The sequence below is a fragment of the Fundulus heteroclitus genome, chromosome 3 (assembly GCF_011125445.2).
Source record: "Fundulus heteroclitus isolate FHET01 chromosome 3, MU-UCD_Fhet_4.1, whole genome shotgun sequence".
NCBI classification, from domain to species: Eukaryota; Metazoa; Chordata; class Actinopteri; order Cyprinodontiformes; family Fundulidae; genus Fundulus; species Fundulus heteroclitus.
This window is the reverse complement of record NC_046363.1, coordinates 17,438,617-17,459,811: the sequence shown is the minus strand read 5'-3', so window position 1 is coordinate 17,459,811 and position 21,195 is coordinate 17,438,617. Positions and strand designations below refer to the sequence as shown.

At 42.1% G+C, this 21,195-nt stretch overlaps 3 protein-coding genes across 5 annotated transcripts in view; 1 reads left to right on the top strand and 2 right to left on the bottom strand.

The window, feature by feature from the left end:
• Positions 1–180: 180 nt before the first annotated feature.
• On the top strand, positions 181–14,228 carry LOC105917276 (THAP domain-containing protein 10). 3 transcript variants are annotated; one of them, XR_004929233.1, is made up of 4 exons: positions 181–805; positions 3,708–3,846; positions 13,256–13,403; positions 13,543–14,228. XR_004929233.1 is itself a non-coding variant. In XM_036131185.1 (3 exons), exons 1-3 carry the CDS (start codon positions 1,221–1,223, stop codon positions 5,401–5,403), a joined length of 771 nt encoding a protein of 256 aa, XP_035987078.1. In that variant the 5' UTR covers positions 872–1,220; the 3' UTR covers positions 5,404–6,228. The 3 variants fall into 3 exon arrangements, 2 of the variants coding, with proteins under 2 accessions (XP_035987078.1, XP_012707487.2); XM_036131185.1 differs by lacking the exons at positions 181–805; positions 13,256–13,403; positions 13,543–14,228 and adding exons at positions 872–1,655; positions 5,207–6,228; XM_012852033.3 differs by lacking the exons at positions 181–805; positions 3,708–3,846 and adding an exon at positions 10,853–11,188.
• LOC105917273 (carboxypeptidase Q) overlaps positions 6,276–21,195 on the bottom strand; it is a gene marked incomplete in the record, with an annotated part of 60,195 nt that continues 45,275 nt past the window's right edge. The window contains 1 exon segment of the mRNA XM_012852030.3: positions 6,276–6,465.
• Positions 6,286–19,618, bottom strand: LOC118560299 (carboxypeptidase Q-like). The gene is made up of 3 exons (XM_036131214.1): positions 19,549–19,618; positions 17,515–17,620; positions 6,286–6,652 (listed from the first exon to the last, which is right to left on the bottom strand). The coding sequence occupies exons 1-3, from the start codon at positions 19,615–19,617 to the stop codon at positions 6,492–6,494; spliced, it is 336 nt and encodes a 111-aa protein (XP_035987107.1). The 5' UTR covers position 19,618; the 3' UTR covers positions 6,286–6,491.

The following is a 21,195-nucleotide window of genomic DNA, read 5'->3' as shown; positions in this document are numbered from 1 at the left end:
GAAATAAACAGTTAAAATGTGTCACACCGTGTGTAATGCATATTTCAATTGATCTTTTCGCAATAAAAGGTATTAAATAAAAGTTTCAATGATATTCAAATTTATTAGGAGGCACGGGTAAAAGGGAATATCAGCATGATGACAAATGAAAGGCCTCCAAAAACAAGGGCCCCAGACATCCTTTCACCGGCTCTGGTGTTGACTATTTATTAACGAACGATCCTCCGTTCCAGATGGTGGCGGTAATGACGAAAAACGGCAGAGAAACCGCGCATGCGCATGGCGACGTCGCAATGGGCGCCTGTCACTGGTTAACGTGCGTTTGTTGGTATTCTTTTGTATTTCTTTCCCCAACCCCCTTCTTTATTTGCACGTTTTTAATGGACTCCCCCCTTTAATGGTCTTTACTTGTATCGTCCAGGGCTGCAGGAAGAGCCCTGAGCCGTACGTGAGAAGCCTGCATGGATTCCCGGATAACTTGGAGACGACAAACGCCTGGAACGAGTTCGTGAGGAGGACCAAGCCGCGGTGGAGCGGCAACACTCCGTCATCGAGGATCTGCAGCGAGCACTTCCTTCCGGCCTGTTACAAGAACCACATGGCCTGGTCGATGGGGTGGGTTAGGACGCTGGAACTGGTTGATGACTTCCAGGTGCCTACGATATACCCCGCAGAGATCATGAAGAACGCCGCGTCGCCCATCAAGGTTGAGTGCAAGCAAGAGAGGAGCCCGAGTCCACCAGTTAGCTCCGCCATGCCCGAGCCGCCGCGCTGCTTAGCGACCGTAAAGCCAGAGCCCGGTCAGGTGAGCTGACGCGGCTTTTCTATTGGTTAGAGTTAAAGTCTAAGTCTTGTACCGAAAAAATATCCTGAAAACCGTTGAATAACTCACAGAACACGATAAACTTTGAATATTTATGTGTCAAAAGTGTTCAAATTAAGTTTATATATGAAATATCGCGCATTTTTTACAAGTGCTGCCTTCGTTTACGATCGGCCATTTCCGACAAGTGTGACGTCAGTACAAGAACACCGAGAACGCGCGCGAAGCGAACTTGCATAGAAACACGCAAGCGTTTACGTTGCGCAACCGGTACGGCGAACAAGGATATATATGGCTGTTTTCCGGGATCTTCTTTCACACACCAAATCTGCTGATCCACGTCTACTTTGAGAAAGCGCTTTAAAAAAAAAAAAAGCCGAACTAATTCCACGATAAAATGCCTACTAGGTGCGTACTTGGTGGCTGTAGTGTCGCTTATAAGCCTAGTGCAGGCCAGAAAGTATCACTACATACTTGGCCGAAGGATCAAAAGGTCCGGAAGAAATGGGACAAATTCGTAAAAGAAACGCGAAAGGACTGGATCGCCGGCAATGACAAAAGTGTTTTATGCAATTCACACTTCACGAGCGAGGATTTTGAGGGGTACTTACAATGGAGCATGGGCTTCAAAAGGAAGTTGGAGTTGAAGCCTGGCGCAGTACCAACAATCAAGCCAGCCAAATCGTCTAACATACCATCAGCCTGTGCCTCTCCCACGGATCATAATGCTGGACCACGTGGACAGCCTGTAGGCCTACCCTCTGAGCGTGAAACCTCCAAATCCAGAGCTGCTAAAAGACGCTTGGCAACAACAAAATTGAACTTTCAAAGGGTGAGTGCATACTTGTGCCTATAACATGTTTACTTTAGGGTCTCTATCTATCTACCTACCTACGGTTCGCATCTATATGGCTCTATGTCTTGGCCATCGTTAGATATAGTCTCCTCAGGTTCATTTTGTTCAAACTCCGTTTCTTCGTGTGTGTATATATTCGGTATCTGAGTAGCTGATGCTTGAGGTGGAGTTTGTAGATATATCAGACTTCTTTATATATATTTTGTACATACAGTAAGAGTTATTAATTAGATTTAATAAATCTGTAGCGGAAGTCGTAGTGGTAGCAGACAGTGTTATTGCCGGATGCACGGTACTCGTTCTGTTTGTGACGTCACGTTCCGGAGCAGCCGATTGAGGAATGTTCGTGCTCTTTCGCTTATACAGCAAGTTTTATCGAAATTACTTCAAAACGGCGCACATAATTCACATATAATATATATTTATTTACTCTGGTGACTATTTGAATGCATCTGCGTTAAAACACATTTTACGTGCGACTTGTGTTCATGATTACTCGTCATCCTCTGGTCAGCGTTACATGGGCTTTACGCTGCAGCGACTTGATAGCCGCACCAGGGTCTGTCGTTTCACGTTAGATGGCGAATTAATGAAGTATTTCATCCGCTGGATCTACCGACCTGAAACCAGACATTCATATATACATTTTAAACGTTTTTTCTTACTGCGTGACATTATGTGAAACTAAATGTTATCTGTTTTAGGTCTAAATGTCGGAATAATGACATGTTTACTTTATGGACGTTTTTGTTAGGTATTTAAAGCTCAAAGGATGGTGTTCAGGTAGGCTGTGGATGGATTTTTAAAGGAACCATCCCTGATTCTGCATAGATTCACACCATGAGGAGAACAGTTTAGTTTCAACTGTAAGCCCCGCCCCCAACTCTTTTGTTTATGTTTTTGTTTTCCTCACGAGAGCCCCAGGACAATGCACTAAACACTCACCTCACGCTCGTGCACGACCCCTACCGAGAAAACGAGGCTAAATGGAGGGATTTTTCTTCGGTTTCTTTGAGAGAAATGGCTACGCTTACATGCTTGCCATGCTGTTCTGTTTACATACCTGCTAGAGGAGCTGCTGCATATCATTGGCTCTGCTACTCACTGTGCCATGGGCAGAGAAAAGTCGTCCTTAGTTCCCTGCTTATTCACACACACAAACTGAACTCGCTAGATCGTGCAATTAGTCAATTATTATCAAATTAAATTAGTAAATGGAAACGGCAGACTGTGGAACATCTTTTGGACAGAGCGTGTTTGCTGTAAAAGGGCCACACATCTGGAATACCATACCTGCTGAACTGAAATCTCTTCCAGAGCTGAGCACATTTAACGATAAAATCAAACAGTGGCTCAAATCTAGTTTGTAAACCTCAATCTATTGTTTTGTGATGCTTTTATTTTTTTATGATTTTTTTTTTTTCCATGTACCAGGTCTGCAAATCAGCGATTAGCTACATGAACATGGCATCAGTTAACCTTTTGTTAAAAAAAAGTGCACTTTTGTGGTGGGGAACCTGGGGACAAACTGCACACAACAGCCGTGGCCTTAAACACTGATACCAGTCTGTAATTTGTCAGTTCCTATTATAAAGTGCACTAGAAGGTAGGGCTGGCCGATGTGGCTTAAAAATAAAATCTCAGATTTTATTATACCAGATCCGACAAATAGTTTGTTTGTTTTTTTTAAATTGTTTGTTCTTGTTCCTCCTTTTCATTTCACAAAAAGTACTTAAAAATAGTTTTTAAATGCTGCGTTTTGTCTGGCAACTAAATACAAGCTGTGAAACATGCTTGTAAAACAAGATGGCGGCCCTAAAAAATATTTCCTCTTTGCAATATTTTGACGCTATATTTTCCTAAACATACATTCAGCGTTGCATGCTATTCTCTCAATTGAAGACAATTCAGATTTTCCTAATATTAAATCTTTAAAAGGTTCAAATGTATCTATCTATGTAGCCCTACTTGAAGGTGGTGTTGAGGTGAGGGGTGTAACGTCTTCCCATTTTCTGTGTGGCTGTTTAGGAATGTGACGTGAAGCCAGAGTGTCAGGTGATGTACGTCGTCAGACACGTGGCGTGCCAGACAGACCCTCCACCTGATTCCCCCGTGACACGATCGGTCGGCACACAGCTGACCAGAAAACATCACTATCGAAGTACAGGTATGTCGCTTTCCAGGAAACTAGTCACATACTGTGGACTTTTTGAATTTCTAGCTCTCCTTGGCTGCACACAAAGGTTTTCAGGTTAAATTGTCGTGTCCGGTTGGCTTATTATATTTTATTTCTGTGTTTCATGCTTTTTGCTCTATCGGTAAACAAAGTGCTTCTACGTGACCGAAAGCGCAAAATAGTAAACAAGGAGAGGCAGCATAGATTCAACAAGGTTCTGGAAACCTTCCTCAGAGAGTTCAGTCCATATTGACATGATGGCATCACCCAGATGCTGCAGATGTGTCGGCTGCACATCCATGATGCGAATCTCCCGTTCCACCACATCCCAAAGGTGCTCGAGGGGATTGAGATCTGGTGACTGTGGAGGCCATTTGAGTACAGTGAACTCATTGTCATGTTCAAGAAACCAGTCTGAGATGATTCCAGCTTTATGACATGGCACATTATCCTGCTGAAAGTAGCCATCAGAAGTTGGGTACACTGTGGTCATAAAGGGATGGACATGGTCAGCAACAATACTCAGGTAGGCTGTGGCGTTGCAACGATGCTCAATTGGCACTAAGGGGTCCAAAGTGTGGTATAACAGTGTCCCCCCACACCATTATACCACCACCACCAAGAGCCTGGACCGTTGATACAAGGCAGGATGGATCCATAATTTCGTGTTAATGGTGCCAAATTCTGACCCTACCATCCGACTGTCGCGACAGAAATCGAGACTCGTCAGACCAGGCAAAGTTTTTTCCAATCTTCTATTGTCCAGTTTTGGTAAACATGTGCGAATTGTAGCCTCAGTTTCCTGTTCTTAGCTGATAGGAGTGGCACCCGATGTGGTCTTCTGCTGCTGTAGCCCATCTGCTTCAAGGTTCGACGTGTTGTGCGTTCATAGATGCTCTTCTGCCCACCTTGGTTGTAACGGGTGGTTATTTGAGTCACTGTTGCCCTTCTATTAGCTCAAACCAGTCTGGCCATTCTCCTCTGACCTCTGGCATCAACAAGGCATTTCCGCCCACAGAACTGCCGCTCACTGGATATTCTCTTTTTTTCGGACCATTCTCTGTAAAGCCTAGAGATGGTTGTTTGTGAAAATCTCAGTAGATTAGCAGTTTCTGAAGCACTAAGACCAGCCTGCCCGACACCAACAACCATGCCACGTTAAAAGTCCCTTAAATCTCCTTTCTTCCCCATTCTGATGCTTGGTTTGAACTGCAGCCGATCATGTTGACCATGTCTACATGCCTAAAGTTAAAAGAGTTAAAAATCCCATCCAGAAAGTTTGCTGTTCTTTACTTTGATCATGTAAATCAAATGCTACTCGTTTGAGCACTCTTCTGTCTGTTTATTGAAGCTTCGCAGGTGAAACCGATGGGGCGAGATTGTGGCGTCTGCACAGAGCCCTTAGACAGTCCCATGCTGTTCCTACAACCAATACTGGTGAAAAGACCATCGAAGAGACGTCGAGACAGCCAGGAAGACGTGGGGGAAGGCACCTCGGAGCACGTCACCGCATCGACAGCGCCTCGGGACAAAAACAGTTCAGTGTGAACCTGTGAGCTGCTGGGATGCAGCAGCAATACCTTCTTGGACCAGAGGATATGAACACGTGTCCCTGTGGCTTTTCTCTTTGGTGCTGGGAAAAAGTTAATTCAACGTCTTTTCAAAAAAGGCCAGAAAAGCTGAAGCTTTGTGCCACAGATAAAAACTGACCAATGCTTGCTGTGGTGTAGCACATCCTGGTCAAGGTGACTTTGTATCAGGCAATCTGCTGTGAAGACTTGCCTTAATCCTCATCCTATGGGACGTCTGTACAGCTTGAAACAGAGAAAAGCTGCCAGACCCCCACCTCTGTTCTCATTGACTGTCTGATAGGCGACTGTAGCAACATGATTAGCTCTCTTGGTTTGTAACAACTCCACAGACACTACTGCTCTAAGGACAAATGAAGACAGTTGGCAGATTTGTAGAACACTAGTGCCAAAAGTTATTTCCCATTCTGAGGGTCTAGAACCCAATTATTTATTGTGATGGGGCTTTGCCCATGTTTTCTAAACACTTTGTGTCTTTGGGATCAAATATCTGCTGATCTTTTAGTTTAAATTTAACAGGACTAATCATGGCAGACAATTTTAAAGGACGTTTTTGTATGAAAAACGAAGAATTAAAACCACGTCAGTTTTCTTTAAGCTGCAACATGGTTTAAAGGCCTGGGAAGGCCTTGGGATCCTCCAGGAGGAGCTGGAGGATGTTGGTTTTGTTTTGCTTTTTACAGAAATGACTGACAATGCCAGTGAAATCCAGCTTAAGTTTAAAAAAAAATTACTCTCGTGAAACCCTGTGGTGAAGATCTGTAAATACATACCGTATTACCCAGTTATTGTTGTGTGGTATTTAAAGTGAAAACACCCATGAGGCTAGTGTGTATTTTTCTTTTTTTAATCTTGATAGTTTGAACATTTAAGCATTGTTTCAAGTAGACTGGGCTTTCTATAAACCTTTTCATTCCCCCTCATTGTGCGTCCGGTTTTATGTCCTCTCATTCATTCCAACCCTCAGTTCATGTTGCTTTGAGCAGAAACTGAAACTCGTCCAGTAAAACGTGGGACGGGTACAGATTTTGATCAGTTTGAGTAGTGCTATCTCGGCAGCATGTCCTGCAGGTCGGCCACGACGTAAGCAACCACAGCCCACAGGGCCGAGCAGAGGTTCATGTCGTGAGGATCCTGGACGGTCATGGTGTCGCCCTCGCTGTGGTGGAACCAAAAGTAACGACTGTCGGCCACATGGAGGCTGGCACCTGGGGGCAACATGGAGAAAAATGGTCACGGTGGTAACAGGTCAAATTAAATCTGCTAGTTGTGGTGCCTTGTAAACCTATCCAGCCCCTCTGAGTCGACTGTCCTTTAGCATCAGTCGTACGCCTAAATAGTCTGAAATGTTTGCCCATCCTTTGAAAAATAGCTGTAGAGCGTCTTGTGAGCATCTGAATTTAAATATTGCCACACATTCCTTAAAGTGGTTTAGGTCTGGACATTGATTGGCCCGGTGCAACACGAATATGCTTCCATGTGTTCCAGCTAAGGTTCGTCCTGCTGGAAGGAGGACGCTGACCAGCTTCCATAGGAAGCATGATGCTTCCACAACTGTGTTTCACCATGAGCATGGTGTTTAGGTTCAGTTTCTACCACACACAGTGGTTTGCATGTAGGACAAAACGTTCCTTTAAGTATCATGCCAGCAGGCTGCCTTCTTCTAAATGCTTGCTACGCCCCTTACATGGCTTACAGGAAGCTGTTTTCTCGTGGCGTTGTCCTTGGCAAACATCCCTAAAGGTCTAACTTTTGAAATCCAAAGCTCTTTGTTTATTCCTGTCAAGTTTCTCCCACCTGAGCTGTGGATCTTTGCAGCTCCTCCAGAGTTACCACGAGGCTTCTTAACTCCTTATCTGATGAATACTCCTGTTGCACAGTGGGTTTCTATTTTTGAGGAATAATGCTTATTGGAAGGCTCCATTAAACGTTCAAAGCCTTTTATCATTGTTGCTCTAGTCTAAATCCTACCCAACGTTATCACTGAGAGGCACAGAATCCAGGTAGCTTGGGTTTGGGATATGGTGATGAACAAACCAGAACCGTGCCATCTGCTGGTTCTGGTCTGTTGTGTTTTCTGAAGTCCACAGTCGATGCAGGCGTCTACCAGGAAATTTTACACTGCAAAAACAGAACTAAAAATAAGTAAATCTTTCTTTAAATGAGTGTATTTGTCCTTGATTTGAGCAGGTAAATAAGATGATTTGCCAATAGAATAAGATTTTTCCACTTAAAATTGGAACAATTCAGCTCCATCATCTTATTTCAAGTGCAGGATGTCTAATTATCTTATTTTAGGGGCAAAGATACTCATTCCATTGGCAGATAATCTTATTTACTGGCTCAAATCAAGGACGAATAGACTAACTTTAAGAACATTTTACTTGTTTTTAGATCCGTTTTTGCAGTGTACAGCACTTCCTGCTTCCATCTGTTGACAAGCTGTATGGAGACACTCATTTTATTTCCCAGCAGGACTTGGTAACCACTACCTACCCACTTTGCCAAAGGTACCAAAAGCTGCTTCAGTGACCATGGTGTACATGTTCTTGATTGGCTAGAAAATTCCCCAGACCTGAAGATTATAGAAAATCTATGAGTTCTTGTCAAGAGGAAGATGAGAGTCCAGACCCAACAAGTTAGATGACCTGAAAACAGCTATCAAGTCATTCTGGGCTTCCATTACACTTAAGCAGTGCTACAGGCTGATGGCCTCAAAGCCACGGTGCATTGGTGTAGTAATTCACGCAAGAGGAGACAAGCCAAGTATTGAGTGCATAGAAGTGGACATAATTTTTAGAAGCCTGACATTTGTGCTTAAAACATTCATTTTTGATTGGTCTAATGTAATGATCAGAAATGCTAAAGTGAAAGAGGTTAAATGTATTAAAACTACCAGAAATTTAATCAAATATGACAGCTTATCACTATTGATCACTTTTAAAGAAAATAAACTCATGGGAAACATATATGTTGCTTATTATGGGCTAAGACGTCAAGTTGTATATTTCCCCACCACTTCACCGATTTAAATGTCAAATATTTGGACATGTTGCTACAGCAAGCAAAGGAAAACAGGGGTGTGGAAAGTAGTGAGGAACACGAGGAAGGCGCAAAGTTGAACTGTGATGATTAAGTCGGTAAAAGAGCAGCAGAAATCCAAAGATTTAAGTTTAATCAAGGCATCAGCAGTGCAGAGGCCATAAAGAAGGCTGGATTCATTAAACTAAGATTAATGAATCCAGGAAATGTGAAGGGTGTGATTTGAAGAAAGAAACAATGACTGTTCGTGGTATATAATAAACTGCTCCCTTCAGTCAAAAAGCCAAAACAAAAGGACAAGAATAATAGCTCTGTATTGGGAAACAATCAAAACTATAATCGAAGATCTTTCACAACCCTCTGACTTTACCTCAACACTCACAATAATCTTACTTGTTTCAGTGGAATGCAAGCAGCTTGACTGCAAATGGATAACTATTTAAGAAGTATGTCGACAGTTTAAAAGACAAACCTGGTATAACTTGTATACAGAGACATGGCTGAAACCACAGTTAGACTTTGTTTAAAAGATTATGTAATTAGAAGAGAGAAATATTCTACTGTGGAAGGAGGATTTGCAACTTTCAAGCAAACTGGAATCAATTATAAGATAATAAATGCAAGTTCACTATATGAACTAATTAAGATTAAGATATGGACCAAAAAGGCAGTATAGATATTTATTTCTATAATCTGTGTGAGAAGTCAAAGAATTTTGGATTTTGTCGGGGAATCACTGAAAGGCAGCTTTATGGTGTGGGGATTTTATTCACATCATTATGGGGAAGTAATAAAACTTATACAAATGGTGAAGTAGTTGACGGATATATAGATGGTCATAACTTGGTGTGTATTAATAGTGGGGAAGGAACACGATGTGGTGTACAAAATACAGAAGCAGAACATTTTCAGAAGTATTAGCTCATGGAAACTATTAAAGCACTCCCCATTAGGCAGCGACCACTACTCTAGAATGTCTAAAATAGGAGTAAAGATAAGCTATGACAAAATAAACACCACTAGATGGACGTGGGAAGAAGTTAACTGGGATATTTATCAAAGTTATTGCCATAAGATGTAGGAATAGCAGAGATTTTTACATGATGGTTGTAGAGAAATTAAAGGAAAAAAAGTTAGTCAAAGAAATAATTCTGTCTGAAAAGGTACTTAAAATCATGGAAACTAATGGTGGTGGGAGAGTACCATGGTGGACTAATGACTAGGGAAGCCATAAAAACAATAAATAAATATTTAGGAAACTTAAAAAATTGCATTCACTGGAAATTTTAATCCAGTATAAAAAAGGGCACAAGCAATAGTAAGGTAAACCATAAAAAATCAAAAACAGATATTTCTGAGGCAATACTGTAAGTGTATCTGTAGGGAAGTACAGCTATCAGAAGTCTGGAACATGGTTAAGAGAATGAGTGGGTTTAGAGGGAATAATGAATTGCCAGTACTAAGTAGTTGTGGCAATGAAGCTGAAAGGTTCAAAGATTTTATGATCTCCCCGACAAGGCGAGACACTGAAGCAGAGTACGGTTGCAGATTTCCAGTGTTTTAGAAAAAACAGAGGCAAGCAGAGATTCTTTAGATCTACCTCTAACCGTATTTGGATTACAAAGAGCAACAGGAAAATGCAGGTGAAGTTGGAACGCAGTATTCAGAGGTAATGGAACCCCACGGTAGTTTTTGTAGTCCATTATTATTTTATATTTTTCTCAGGTTGAGAATAATAGAAAGTCCTTATATGCAGATGATGGGGCTCTTGAGATGACAGATCGAAACGTAGAATACATTAAAAAGAAAATGGAGTCTGCGATAGATGAGGTGGAAAATTGACAAACGGGAATTCAAACAAAAACCCCATTATAAATATCTGTTTTCTGACTCAGAGATTAAAGGGTGGAGGACTACTTACCTTAAATATCCCATAAATCCAAGAGCTAATGAGGTTCTTTTTAAAATTTTCAATTTCCATCCAGGGAACTTTTAAGACAAAGATTTAATTTGAACATTAACAGCGATATTGAGACAACAGGCGGGAAAACCTACTGGACTAAATTGAAACAAATAAGTTAATCCAATTAATTATTCGCTTATAGACAACTGAAGTTGTTTAATGAACTAGTGTCCCCCTGTCAATATTTTTAATCTGTTTTTAATTTAAATTTTTTTTCCTGACTTCATGTTATACTATTTTGCGCGCCTCAAAAATGCACAAGCAGTATTTTTCTCAGTTGATTAAATGCTACACGTTTTTTTTTAGTGAATGAACATATAGTGCTTTTAGTGTTCAATATGTTTAAAAAAAAAACGATCGCTGAAACAAACGAGAAACAGAAACTTCCGTTAGATGACCCCTGTAGAGGTCACGTGTTTCCGGTGGAGCTCTGCCTCTGAGCGAGCGCGAGGCTAGCGGCATGGCTCAGATGAGGAGGCGCTGCATCTTGAACTGCGATGGTGAAACCACCCTGTATGCACTGCCGAGGGGCGACGAGGAGAAGGAGCAGTGGCTGAGGTTCCTCTTCAACACCGTCCCCACGCAGTACAACCCCAGGCTGCTGCTGTGTGCGGCTCATTTCACCCAGGACAGCTTCCTCAACTGGGCGCAGTTCTACTGTGGATACTCGAAGCGCTTGCTGCTGAAAGATGGAGCGGTTCCGACTCTGCAGAACCTGCAGTTGAATTCGGGAGGTTTTGTAAGTACCGGAAGCTGTGGTGGACTAGCTAAACACTGCAGAGTGTGCACTAAATGTGCTCCTGTTGCTTTGGCTGTGCGCTGCTCCAGTCTCGTAAATGATACAAAGGAAAAGCTGGTCGGCATAATACCGATCACGTCATTGGCTAGGCTGAGCGTCTCGGGGAAGCTTCAGCCAATCAGATGAGCGAGTCGTACGTGATGAGTTTTTAATATGGAGGGGACGTCTGACTGATACAAAACCATTCTCTTACATGTTTATTTTAGGAGATACATCAGTAAGGAGGGGGGTATGAGCAGATATGGATTTAGACATGATTGTTAAATGTGCCTAATAACACAACTAACCTGGAGATAAAAAAAAAAACACATGGCTAAGAAAAATACTTGGTATTAGATTAAACATTTTCCATTTAAGGAAATAGAAGATCAAGTTGTTGGTGATAATCTTTGTCCAATAAAATTATTGAAAAAAGCGTCCAAAAGCTCCAATTTCTGTAGGCACAAATCCTTCCTACATAGAAATATGTGCCAAGTTTCTACAGTGAACTTGTGTATTTTATGTTTTAAATCGACCCTGGAAAAACACAGCATTCCTCCATTGAAAATGATAAGGACCCTGAGGATGTACCAGAACCAGAGCTGACTGTTCATACAGTGCTGGATCCATGCATATTAATGGGAGGTTAATAGAAAGAAATACGTTTAGTAGAAAAATGTGCACAAGCTGCAGAGATGAAGGCAGCCAGGGCTGCATGGCGTCAGGAAACCATGAAGGATGTGATATTAGCGAATAGGAGAATGGTAATGTCACTTGTTAAACATAAATAAATGCTTAGGTCTACAGCTGGGGCGTCCAGTTTAAGTCCTGAAAGGCCGGTGTCCTGCAGGTTTTAGATGTCCTTGGTGCAACACAGCTGATTCAAATAGCAGAGATACTTCCTTAGCATGTCAGCTAGCTCTGCAGAGGTCTGCTATTTATTGTGCTCCATTTGTCCTCGGTGCTCGTCTTTTTCAACCTCTTGAGTCAGAAATTTCGGACAAAAGTCGGACTTATGGGTCGGGAAGTCGGTGGAACAGAATCATCCCCGACGCGATGGCTGCCACTCTCAGCAACATCGTACTTTGACTGTTTTTTGTACGTTTAACAAGGGCTTTTGTGCGAGCATCCATTATTTTTCCCCTGCTGTCAGACAAAAGAGAACGGGGAACACAAAAAAAGGCAGCGGTGACGTAATCTGCGACTCGTTGGTTTCAAGTTTCGAGGCAAATGGAACGCGCCGATTGACCCAATAACTCGATCCAGGCGTGTTGGATCATGACGACAAATCAAACGTGCCCTGGAGGTTTGGACATGACTTTGGACAGCCCTGGTCTGCAGCGTTACAGTCTTCTGCTTTGGGCGTATGGCAAAAAATACATACATATACAGGCCACAGCTGATGTACTAGCAATGAAACAGCTTGGTTGCCTGGCAGTGCATCTTCTTCCGCATCAAGAAATTAGGCATTAGCAAATAGATCAGACGCAATGAATGGATGGTGGCACGATTCGGTTTGTATGAGCTTCGTAAAACTTAGGCTTGTGTGGCATACTTGGCATTATTATTAAAGCTTTTAGGGGCACAAGTTAAAAAGAATTTGCTTTATAAGTCACTGGTGAAGATTCTCAGTCATCCAGGTCATGGTCATTCCAAAAAAAGTAAAAAACATAGCAACTGGACTTGTTTTCCGTAGTTGAAGACGTTTCGCTTCCTCTCCAGGAAGCTTTCTCCTGGCCTTGTAATGGCTTAGATAAAGGCCTTTGTTAGGTAGTAGTATAAAGCTTGTTACTCCACATTACTCCAGACTTTTTGAATTGAGAAAGCTTCCTGGAGAGGAAGCGAAACATCTTCAACTATGGAAAACAAGTCCAGTTGCTTTGTTTTTTTACTTTTTTTGGAATTTATAAGTCACTGTTCACTGTTGTTTTTCGATGGGACCTGAGATTTATTGTTTTTTATTTCAAAACATAAATGTAATGCTAACCCGGCGATTAAAGCCTCCCCGTCATCTGTCTCAATGTTTAGGAGTATCGTGTAAAACCCAAATATCCGGTGCCGTCTGCTGTAAACCACGTGGCCTCCCAGACTGACCTCCCATCCATTGAGCTCCCGGGGACAAGAACAGTCAGCACACAGCTGAACAAGGAGTCCATCAGTAACTTAAGGAGCACAGGTACTCTGTATGAAAACTATTTCTACTACTGGAAAACAAATAAATTAATACAAATGCTAAAGTTTGCTGGTGTCTATTTTAAATGTTATTCAAATGCATTGTTTTTTTTTTAACATCTTTCTCTCTGTTTGCGTCGCAGACACGCAGGTTAGAGTGAGGAGCCGAGATTGTGGTGTTTGCACAGAGACCCTCCCCTTAGACAGCCCCCTGCTGCTCCCGGACGCACGGCCGGAGAAGAGACCTCGACTCAGCCTGGCAGAGGAGGAGGGGGAGGAGGAGGAAGAAGAGGGCCCCTCAGAGAGCAGCGGATCCACGGTAGTTCAGGACAAAACGAATTTAACATGAGCCACGGCATGCTGAGGCGCAGCAGCTGTTTTTACTTTCGTTTCTGGCAACGGCGTCTTGGATCAGGTTGGAGAACAGCAGACTTTAAAAAAAAAAAAAGCTTAATCCAACACCTAACCTAGAAAAGCGCCAACGTGAGGCTTGATTACATGTCATGCTTGGCCATCTGCGCCGGGATACGAGCGCGCCCTGTGAGACACGGAAGCTGTCAGAGCCCAGAAACGTCCCTGTTACTTCATTTGATTTCTGCTCTCACGGATTGCCTGGAAAGGAGCTAATTCAGCAGCTCCTATTGTTGGTAACGGCTCCAGAGAGACCACGGCTCCAAGGGAAGAAATCACACTAAAATGACTCAAAGCTTTGAAATGGCTAAGAAATTACAGTGCCAAGGCTCGTCACCCACTCTGTGACCTTAGACCAAAGTAGTCTGTGTAACGAGAATTGTCAAAATAAATAAATCCTTCCTGCATTCCTTCTTCAGTGCATGCCTTTTTTTTCCTCATTTGGCTTGAAAAGGGAAGACTGAAATGAGTCTTTTATGAAGATATTAGTAATAATGAAGGTTTAACAGAGCTGTCTGTGGTCTGCATGTTTGCTGGGTGTTTCAGCTGAGAGATGTGCTTAAACATGATATCTGCAGACTATTTAAGGTCTCATCACTGTTTGGTGTCACCTGTAGCTTTAATATACATTATTTGCACCAGGTACACTGTTTAGTCTGGCATTAGACGTGTGCCGTTTTAGGTCCTTTGGGATTAACAAAATGATTTCCATTTGCTTTAAGAATAACAGAAGAGATTTTTTTTATTGCTTTCCTTAAAGTCAGAAGTTGACATGCGTTTAAAAACTAGATTACTATGCCTTTACGCAATGTTGGTAATTTGATATCAGGATTTAGTTTGCTTCTTACTGCTTCCTTGTGTGACATCATGGAAAAATGGAAAGAAATCAGCCAAGATATCAGGAAGAGAGCTGTAGAGGGATCTAGAGGTCTTGTTTTATCCTTGGGGAAGACCTTTAGATGCTTGGAGGCTCTACATCAGGGGTGTCAAACTCATTTTGGTTGAGGGGCCGCATACAGCTTAATCTGATCTCAAGAGGGCCACACGAGTAAAGTCATTGCAAGATGACTAATAAAAGTGGACTTGTTGATTTTTATATTAAATGAATTTCACTTTTACACAATATATTATGAATAACCTCAGCGCTTTTAAGAAAAGTATGCAATTTCTACAATACTTGTACTCCGTTAAACATTTACTTGTGCATTATGCATAAGAACTGATCACAGTGATTATACAATGTTGAAAAACATTCACATTTTTTTTTATCATTCTCTTTATCTCCTTTCTTTCACCTTTTTTTCTTGTTCTTCCTTTCCTCTCCTACTTTCCTATTGTAGTGTCAATATAATTTGAGATATTCCCTGCATGAATCATAATAAAACTATTCACATTCATAAATCAAGCGGAGCACCATGGCAAAAGCAGTACTGCTCCACTTGTGAAAGTCAAATCTGATGAGCTCTTTTTGGCATTAAGACAACAATTCTTATTGCCACATTGCCAGACAGGACACTGGGAAAAAAAAAAAAAAATATATATATATATATATATATATATATATATATATATATATATTTTATTTATTTTTTTAATAATGATAATCCATTTAGCCAGTGGGCCAGACTAAATTGTTCGGCGGGCCGTATGTTTGACACCCCTGCTCTACATTGATCCACCCTGACAATTATATGCAAGTACAAACCGTATGGGGGATGTCCTGGCCGCCAACATACTGGTCAGGAAGGAGACGAGTTCAGGGTGTGAGGGATGAGCGTGGTGCAAAGTGTGTGAACAAACTTCAGAATGAAAAGGTGTTCCACCCTGGTCTGAGGGGCCAGGCGGTGAGGAAGGAGCCGTTACTCCTTAAGCAACGTAAAAAGCCAGATTAGTTTGCACATACACTGAGAGGCAGGGCCTTTCATTTCTGAGCACGTGTCCTGGGGCCGGATGAAACTAAGACTATTGTTATATGTCAGGGGGAGAAAAAAAAGAAAAGCTCTTGAGCTCGACAACACCCAACCTGACTCACCAGATGGATGTCATGTGGAGCTACAACATCCATCTGGTGAGAGTCAGGTTGGAGAACACCATCCCCGCTGCGTGAATTACGGGGGTGGCAGTGTGATGGTGTTGGGGTGTGTTGCTGCGCCTGACAAAACTGGTGGCGTCGCAACGACACAATGTAGTGTGGAAATACCAAAGCCACGTCTCAATCCATCAGTCAGGAATTTCAAATTTGGCACAAATCGGTCTTCTAACCAGAGCGACCCATGGCATCCCACTAAATTAGTTAACAAAGGGATATAAGAACAGCAAAGTCAATGTTCTAGAGTGGCCACCCTAAAGTCCTGAGCTCAGGTCCTGATTGGAGACAAGAACCTCCCCGTTGCAAACCTGGACCCTGGGTCACCCTAAAATGAATCACGTTAAGAGATAAAAAGGTTACTTCCTCACATTAAAGGGCCAAAAGCATGAATCATTTTGGATACATAATGAACAGGACTGCTATTATTCTACCTCTCTTAGTTCCAGCTGGTTGTAATATTTGCAGCGTAAAGCCTCAGTGCTCTCGCACGGCAGCTAAATGAGACATAACCCACGGTGGTTTGTTTTCTCTTGCAAAGTTGCTTGGATGAAAACTGCTCAACAAACACGATGTGACAGATCGATTAAAGCTGACCAAACAAGACTGACCTGAACGGACTGTGGTATTTGTGCCCCACCTTCCCCTCTGGACTTCCCAAAGCTGTTCCCTCACCCAACAATAACACGGTGACTTTGCAAGAACGGCCCTCGGACTGCTGCTTATCTGTAGCAGCTCATTCAATTGTTCTCCGAGTTAATTCCTCTTTGGAAATACATTTAGGAAAAAAAAGTACAAAATGGAAACATCCATCAACCCTGAAAAGTGAAATTCTAATGGGTCAGAGGAGCTAAAGATCAGAAGGTCTTCATTAACAATAAGCCTGTGCACAGTAAATGATCTTGCACAGTGCTAAAGTCATTAATTTGACAGCTTTTTTTTTGTTGCCTTTGGCACAGATTACGTGCATACTATTGAGTAAGCGGGCAAGCTGATTGCAGCGTTGCTAAAGAAAGCAATGGAGAGGAACGCCCTTTGAATGACACACTGAGCTCTTCGCTTTTTTTTTTTTTTGTCCAATGATGAAAATACGCAACCATATTAACAAAAACCAAAGGCGAAGATGGTTTGAACCACTAAGTTTAAGTGATCTATTAGTGCTGAGGTTCTGAAAAGTAACCCGCAACATATTTTCCTCTTCATGCTTTAAGATTAGTGTACAGAATATTTAAAGATCGTTTTGTGTTTCCACGGTAATCAACATTCGGCCTCAGTTACAGGTCTGGTTTCAGTTGTCTGACTTTCTATGAGACTCGCTGGCAGCTTTATATCCTCTTTTCGGACATGTTAAAGTTTCATTTTGTGGTTCCATTGAAACAAAACCCCTGTCCTCACTTCCCTATGATCTACTAAACTCCGTTTATAGTTCACCGTTTCAGCAGAAAAGAAGCCACAAAAACGAAATGCTCAACCAGCGGGTATTTCCCTTTTTATTTATCTTCCTAAAAGTAAAATGTAAGGTTTTCATGCATATGTTTAAACGTCTTCCTTTTTCTACATTTGCACCCAATGTAAATAAACGCTGCTGATGGAACTCGGACATGTCGATAAAACTGACCTGGGACTCCTGCTTGCATCCACAGTGAAATATCCGTGCCCTCAGCGCCAGCCTCCAGTTTGGTTGTATTGATGGGGGCCAAAAGGTTGACCACTTCCTCCATCACCTGTCGATACAAACACCGTCATGTGTTTCACAGCTTGATATACAAGCTGATGGTTTTACGCCTTGTCAAAAAATGTGAAATGGGTTTTATTAAGGAGATGGATAACATGATGGACGGAAAGACTGGTGGATCCAACCTAATCCAGATTTATTTCTAAATCCCTTTAAAACACCATACAGGACCAAAGTGCTATACGAAGTGCTATAGTTCATATAAAATGAACTAAGAAACATAAAACAGGCGTAAGAGCAATGATACAAAACATAAAAAAAACAGGTAAACACCTCAACTTTTAGATTTATGTTCTCTCAGTTTACCTTTTTTCTCTTCAGAGTAGGTACACCTGGTCTGGCGTTCTGTTTAGCTGTGACATCATCCAGGGGAGACAGACTATCTGCCTTTACCCTTTCTAACATAGAAAGGATTCCTGGATCAATGTGTGCTTCTGTGCTTTTCTGTGTCTCTGCTCTGTCTTCTGTAACCCCCTGTCGATCGAGGCAGATGACCGTTCACACTGAGCCTGGTTCTGCTGGAGGTTTCCTGTTAAAGGGGAGTTTTCCTCTCCACTGTCGCTGCATGCATGCTCAGTATGAGGGATTGCTGCAAAGACATCATCGATGCAGACGACTGTCCCTGTTGCTCTACGCTCTTTCAGGAGGAGTGAATGCTTCAAGTCAACGACTCTATTCAATCTGCTGGGTTTCCTTAGATAGGAAACCTTTTGACAAATCTGTGTGTATGATTTGATTGAATTGACTTTCTAAATTGCCTTGAGATGACACGTGTCGTGAATCGGCGCTATATAAATAAAACTGAATTGAAGTGGTGTCAAAACCCAGAGCAAAGAGATGAGTGGATGTATGGATGGATCAGAGACATCTGGACAGCACATGATCTTGTAAATGAAGACGAAAAAAACACAAAATGGGAACAATATGAATGTTTTATATTAAAACACATAAAAAGCTCTTATTGGAGCAGCTAAACAGGAAACCGTTTTTTCCTGAATTACTAAGCTTTCGTGTGCCTGGCAGGTCTTTCAGGTCTTCAAATCAGTTTTTATACGGTGCACCAAGGAGCGGTCCAAACGCTGAGGTAAACGGGCTTTCTCAGTGGCAGCAGCCAGACTCTGGAACAAGCTCCCCCTGGGTCTACGCTCCACCACTGGTCCAAGTATTTTAAAAATCAAACCTCAAAGCTCCTTTATTCAGGCTGGCTTTTAATAGCAAGCAACGCCCTGAGATCTGTTCTTGATTTTTAATCTTTACTGCCTGTTCTTATGGTTCTGTTCTTTGTTTTGTTCATCTCTGCATGTTTTGTTTGTCGTAAAGCCCATTGTGCCCGTTGTAAAGGGCACAATGAATAAAGCATTGACGCATAAAGCATAAGTACCCTAGTAATACTGATGCTTTAACATTGTACAAAAGTACCTTTACATACAACACATGATAATGAGGCTTTAGTATTTCCATCTGTAACAGTAGTCAAACATTTCCTAATCCCACACTGCAAAAAGGGAACCAAAATTAAGTACATTTTTCTTGAAATTAGTGCATTTTTACTTGATGTGAGTAGGTAAATAAGATTATTTGCCAATGGAATAAGATTTTTGCCCTTAAAGTAGGAACAATTCATCTCTATCATCATTTTTCAAGTGCAGAATATCTAATTATCTTATTTTAGGGGTAGAACTACTAATCCCATTGGCAAATATTCTTATCTACCTGCTCAAATCAATGAAAAATAGACAAATTTCTAGAAAGTTTTACTTACTTTTAGTTCCCTTTTTGCAGTGCAAAAGCAAATTTTGACCTAAATAAGTTATCTTTTACCATGTGAGTTTTTTTCCACATAGCCGCTGTAGAACTGATGTCTTTTAGTCTGTTAACAACAACAGCTAAGTTTTGCAGTTTGACCCTTGAACCCACCTTTCGTGCCGCGTCACTGCCAGTAAACTGCAGAGCCATCGGGGTGAACGTCCCCAAGTCAGACTCCATAACCAGGTAAAGTTGGAGATGTTCTCCTGCGTGGGGGAGAGGAAGTAAAGCAGGAGGGAAGGACGAAGCAAATGGTGGGGGGTAAAAAAGTTGGGAAAAACATGAAAAAGGTAACAGAGCCACACATAATGTCAGGTTTGTTTGGTGGTTTGTACACACAAAACATACTGTGGCAGCACTACTTGTACACTAAGGCTGGTAAGCGAGAACGCGCTATAAACAGCACTAGAGTCGCTAAAGCATCTTTACAATAAAGGGAAATGGAAGATTCTATTTACACGTTTTTAGAAAGAGCATGAAAAAGCCCTTCAGGGGAGTTCCAGTATCCTGAAGAAAAATGATCAGTTGTTTTCAGAAACGCGTGAACTCTTTATCTCTGTATTAAGTGTTCAGCTTATCGGCTTTTAGAGCCTGGTTGGGCAGTCCAGCTCTAAAGAAGGAACGGTAAGACCTGATTGCTGCAGAGAAAATCTGGGAGCGGCCAAGTGCTCCCCAGTCTGCTGCTGGAAGCACATTTCCACACTCGTACACAGCAATTTCACAATGTTCTGACCCGGCCCGCTCTGTTTCAGCAGGAACAATATTTGCTTTTGGGCTCTTTTGTGGTGCCCCCCCCACCCTTTACAATCAGCACACGGCAGCAGTACCTTGTGTAAGCTTGAAGTTACGTTGGGCTCCGACACCACCCTGCTCCTCAGCCGTCCACAGAACCGCTCGCAAAGTTCTTCTTGGGCGCAAACCTTCGAGCAGATGAAGATCCTATTAGTCACTGGGCACTGCATTCAACAAAATGCTTATTTTTTTGTTTTACAGGGTGGGGAATTTAGAAAATATCTTTATAATTAGGCAGATTGTCACTATGATTTCAGTGTGAGGGCTTGGGTGGACCATTCTGTGTGATATGTGTTCGCTCTTCCATGCCTCATGTTTCTCACTGGTGCTCCTGTTTTCCCTCTCAGTCTGAGACATTCAAGTTTGATCAACCAGTAATTATAAACCCACTGGTATAGGAACCTGGGTCTGAAAGCCCCTAGTTCTGCCCCCCCAGGTTTAAATTTAAAAAGGCACTTCTTAAAATACTGCATTCGTTGTGTTTGCATTAACAAGTCATAACAGTTCACAACAACCATTATTATCTTACTTAATAAACAGGCCGAGCTTTCACGGTGAGTCAGTCGCCCATGTAGCTCCCGTTCTCTGGCCAAAAAGTATCCGCTAACCGTTAAACTGTCGCACTGGTTTACTTTTCAGACGTCACATAAGTATAAAAAAAAAAAGTCCCTGGGTGTTCTTTAATTTTTTTGCATGAATCCAGCTGTTCTGCTGGAGAACATTAAAGAACAAACATCCTCATGAAGACCAAGGAAGACAGCAGCCGGGTCAGGGACAAAGTTGGGGAGAAGTTTGTGGAGGGGGTGGGTTAGAAAACAATGTCCCAAGCTTTAAACACCTCACAGAGCATGATTTGTCCGTCTGCCATCCTACTCAGACATGACCATCCACCAAAAACTAAGGCAAGAACAGCGTTGTTCAAAGAACCAGACGAGCGGAACGTAGTAACTCTGGAGAAGCTGCATA

Bases quoted from the DNA above. Each gene is read 5' to 3' on its own strand.
- LOC105917276 (XM_036131185.1), top strand. From the start codon at position 1,221: ATGCCTACTAGGTGCGTACTTGGTGGCTGTAGTGTCGCTTATAAGCCT. The intron at 1,656-3,707 runs GTGAGTGCATAC...GTGGCTGTTTAG, and splicing joins CAAAATTGAACTTTCAAAGG to GAATGTGACGTGAAGCCAGA. The intron at 3,847-5,206 runs GTATGTCGCTTT...TGTTTATTGAAG, and splicing joins ACATCACTATCGAAGTACAG to CTTCGCAGGTGAAACCGATG.
- LOC118560299 (XM_036131214.1), bottom strand. From the start codon at position 19,617: ATGGAGTCTGACTTGGGGACGTTCACCCCGATGGCTCTGCAGTTTACT. The intron at 17,621-19,548 runs GTGGGTTCAAGG...TTGTATCGACAG, and splicing joins GCAGTGACGCGGCACGAAAG to GTGATGGAGGAAGTGGTCAA. The intron at 6,653-17,514 runs GTCAGTTTTATC...TGTTGCCCCCAG, and splicing joins GATGCAAGCAGGAGTCCCAG to GTGCCAGCCTCCATGTGGCC.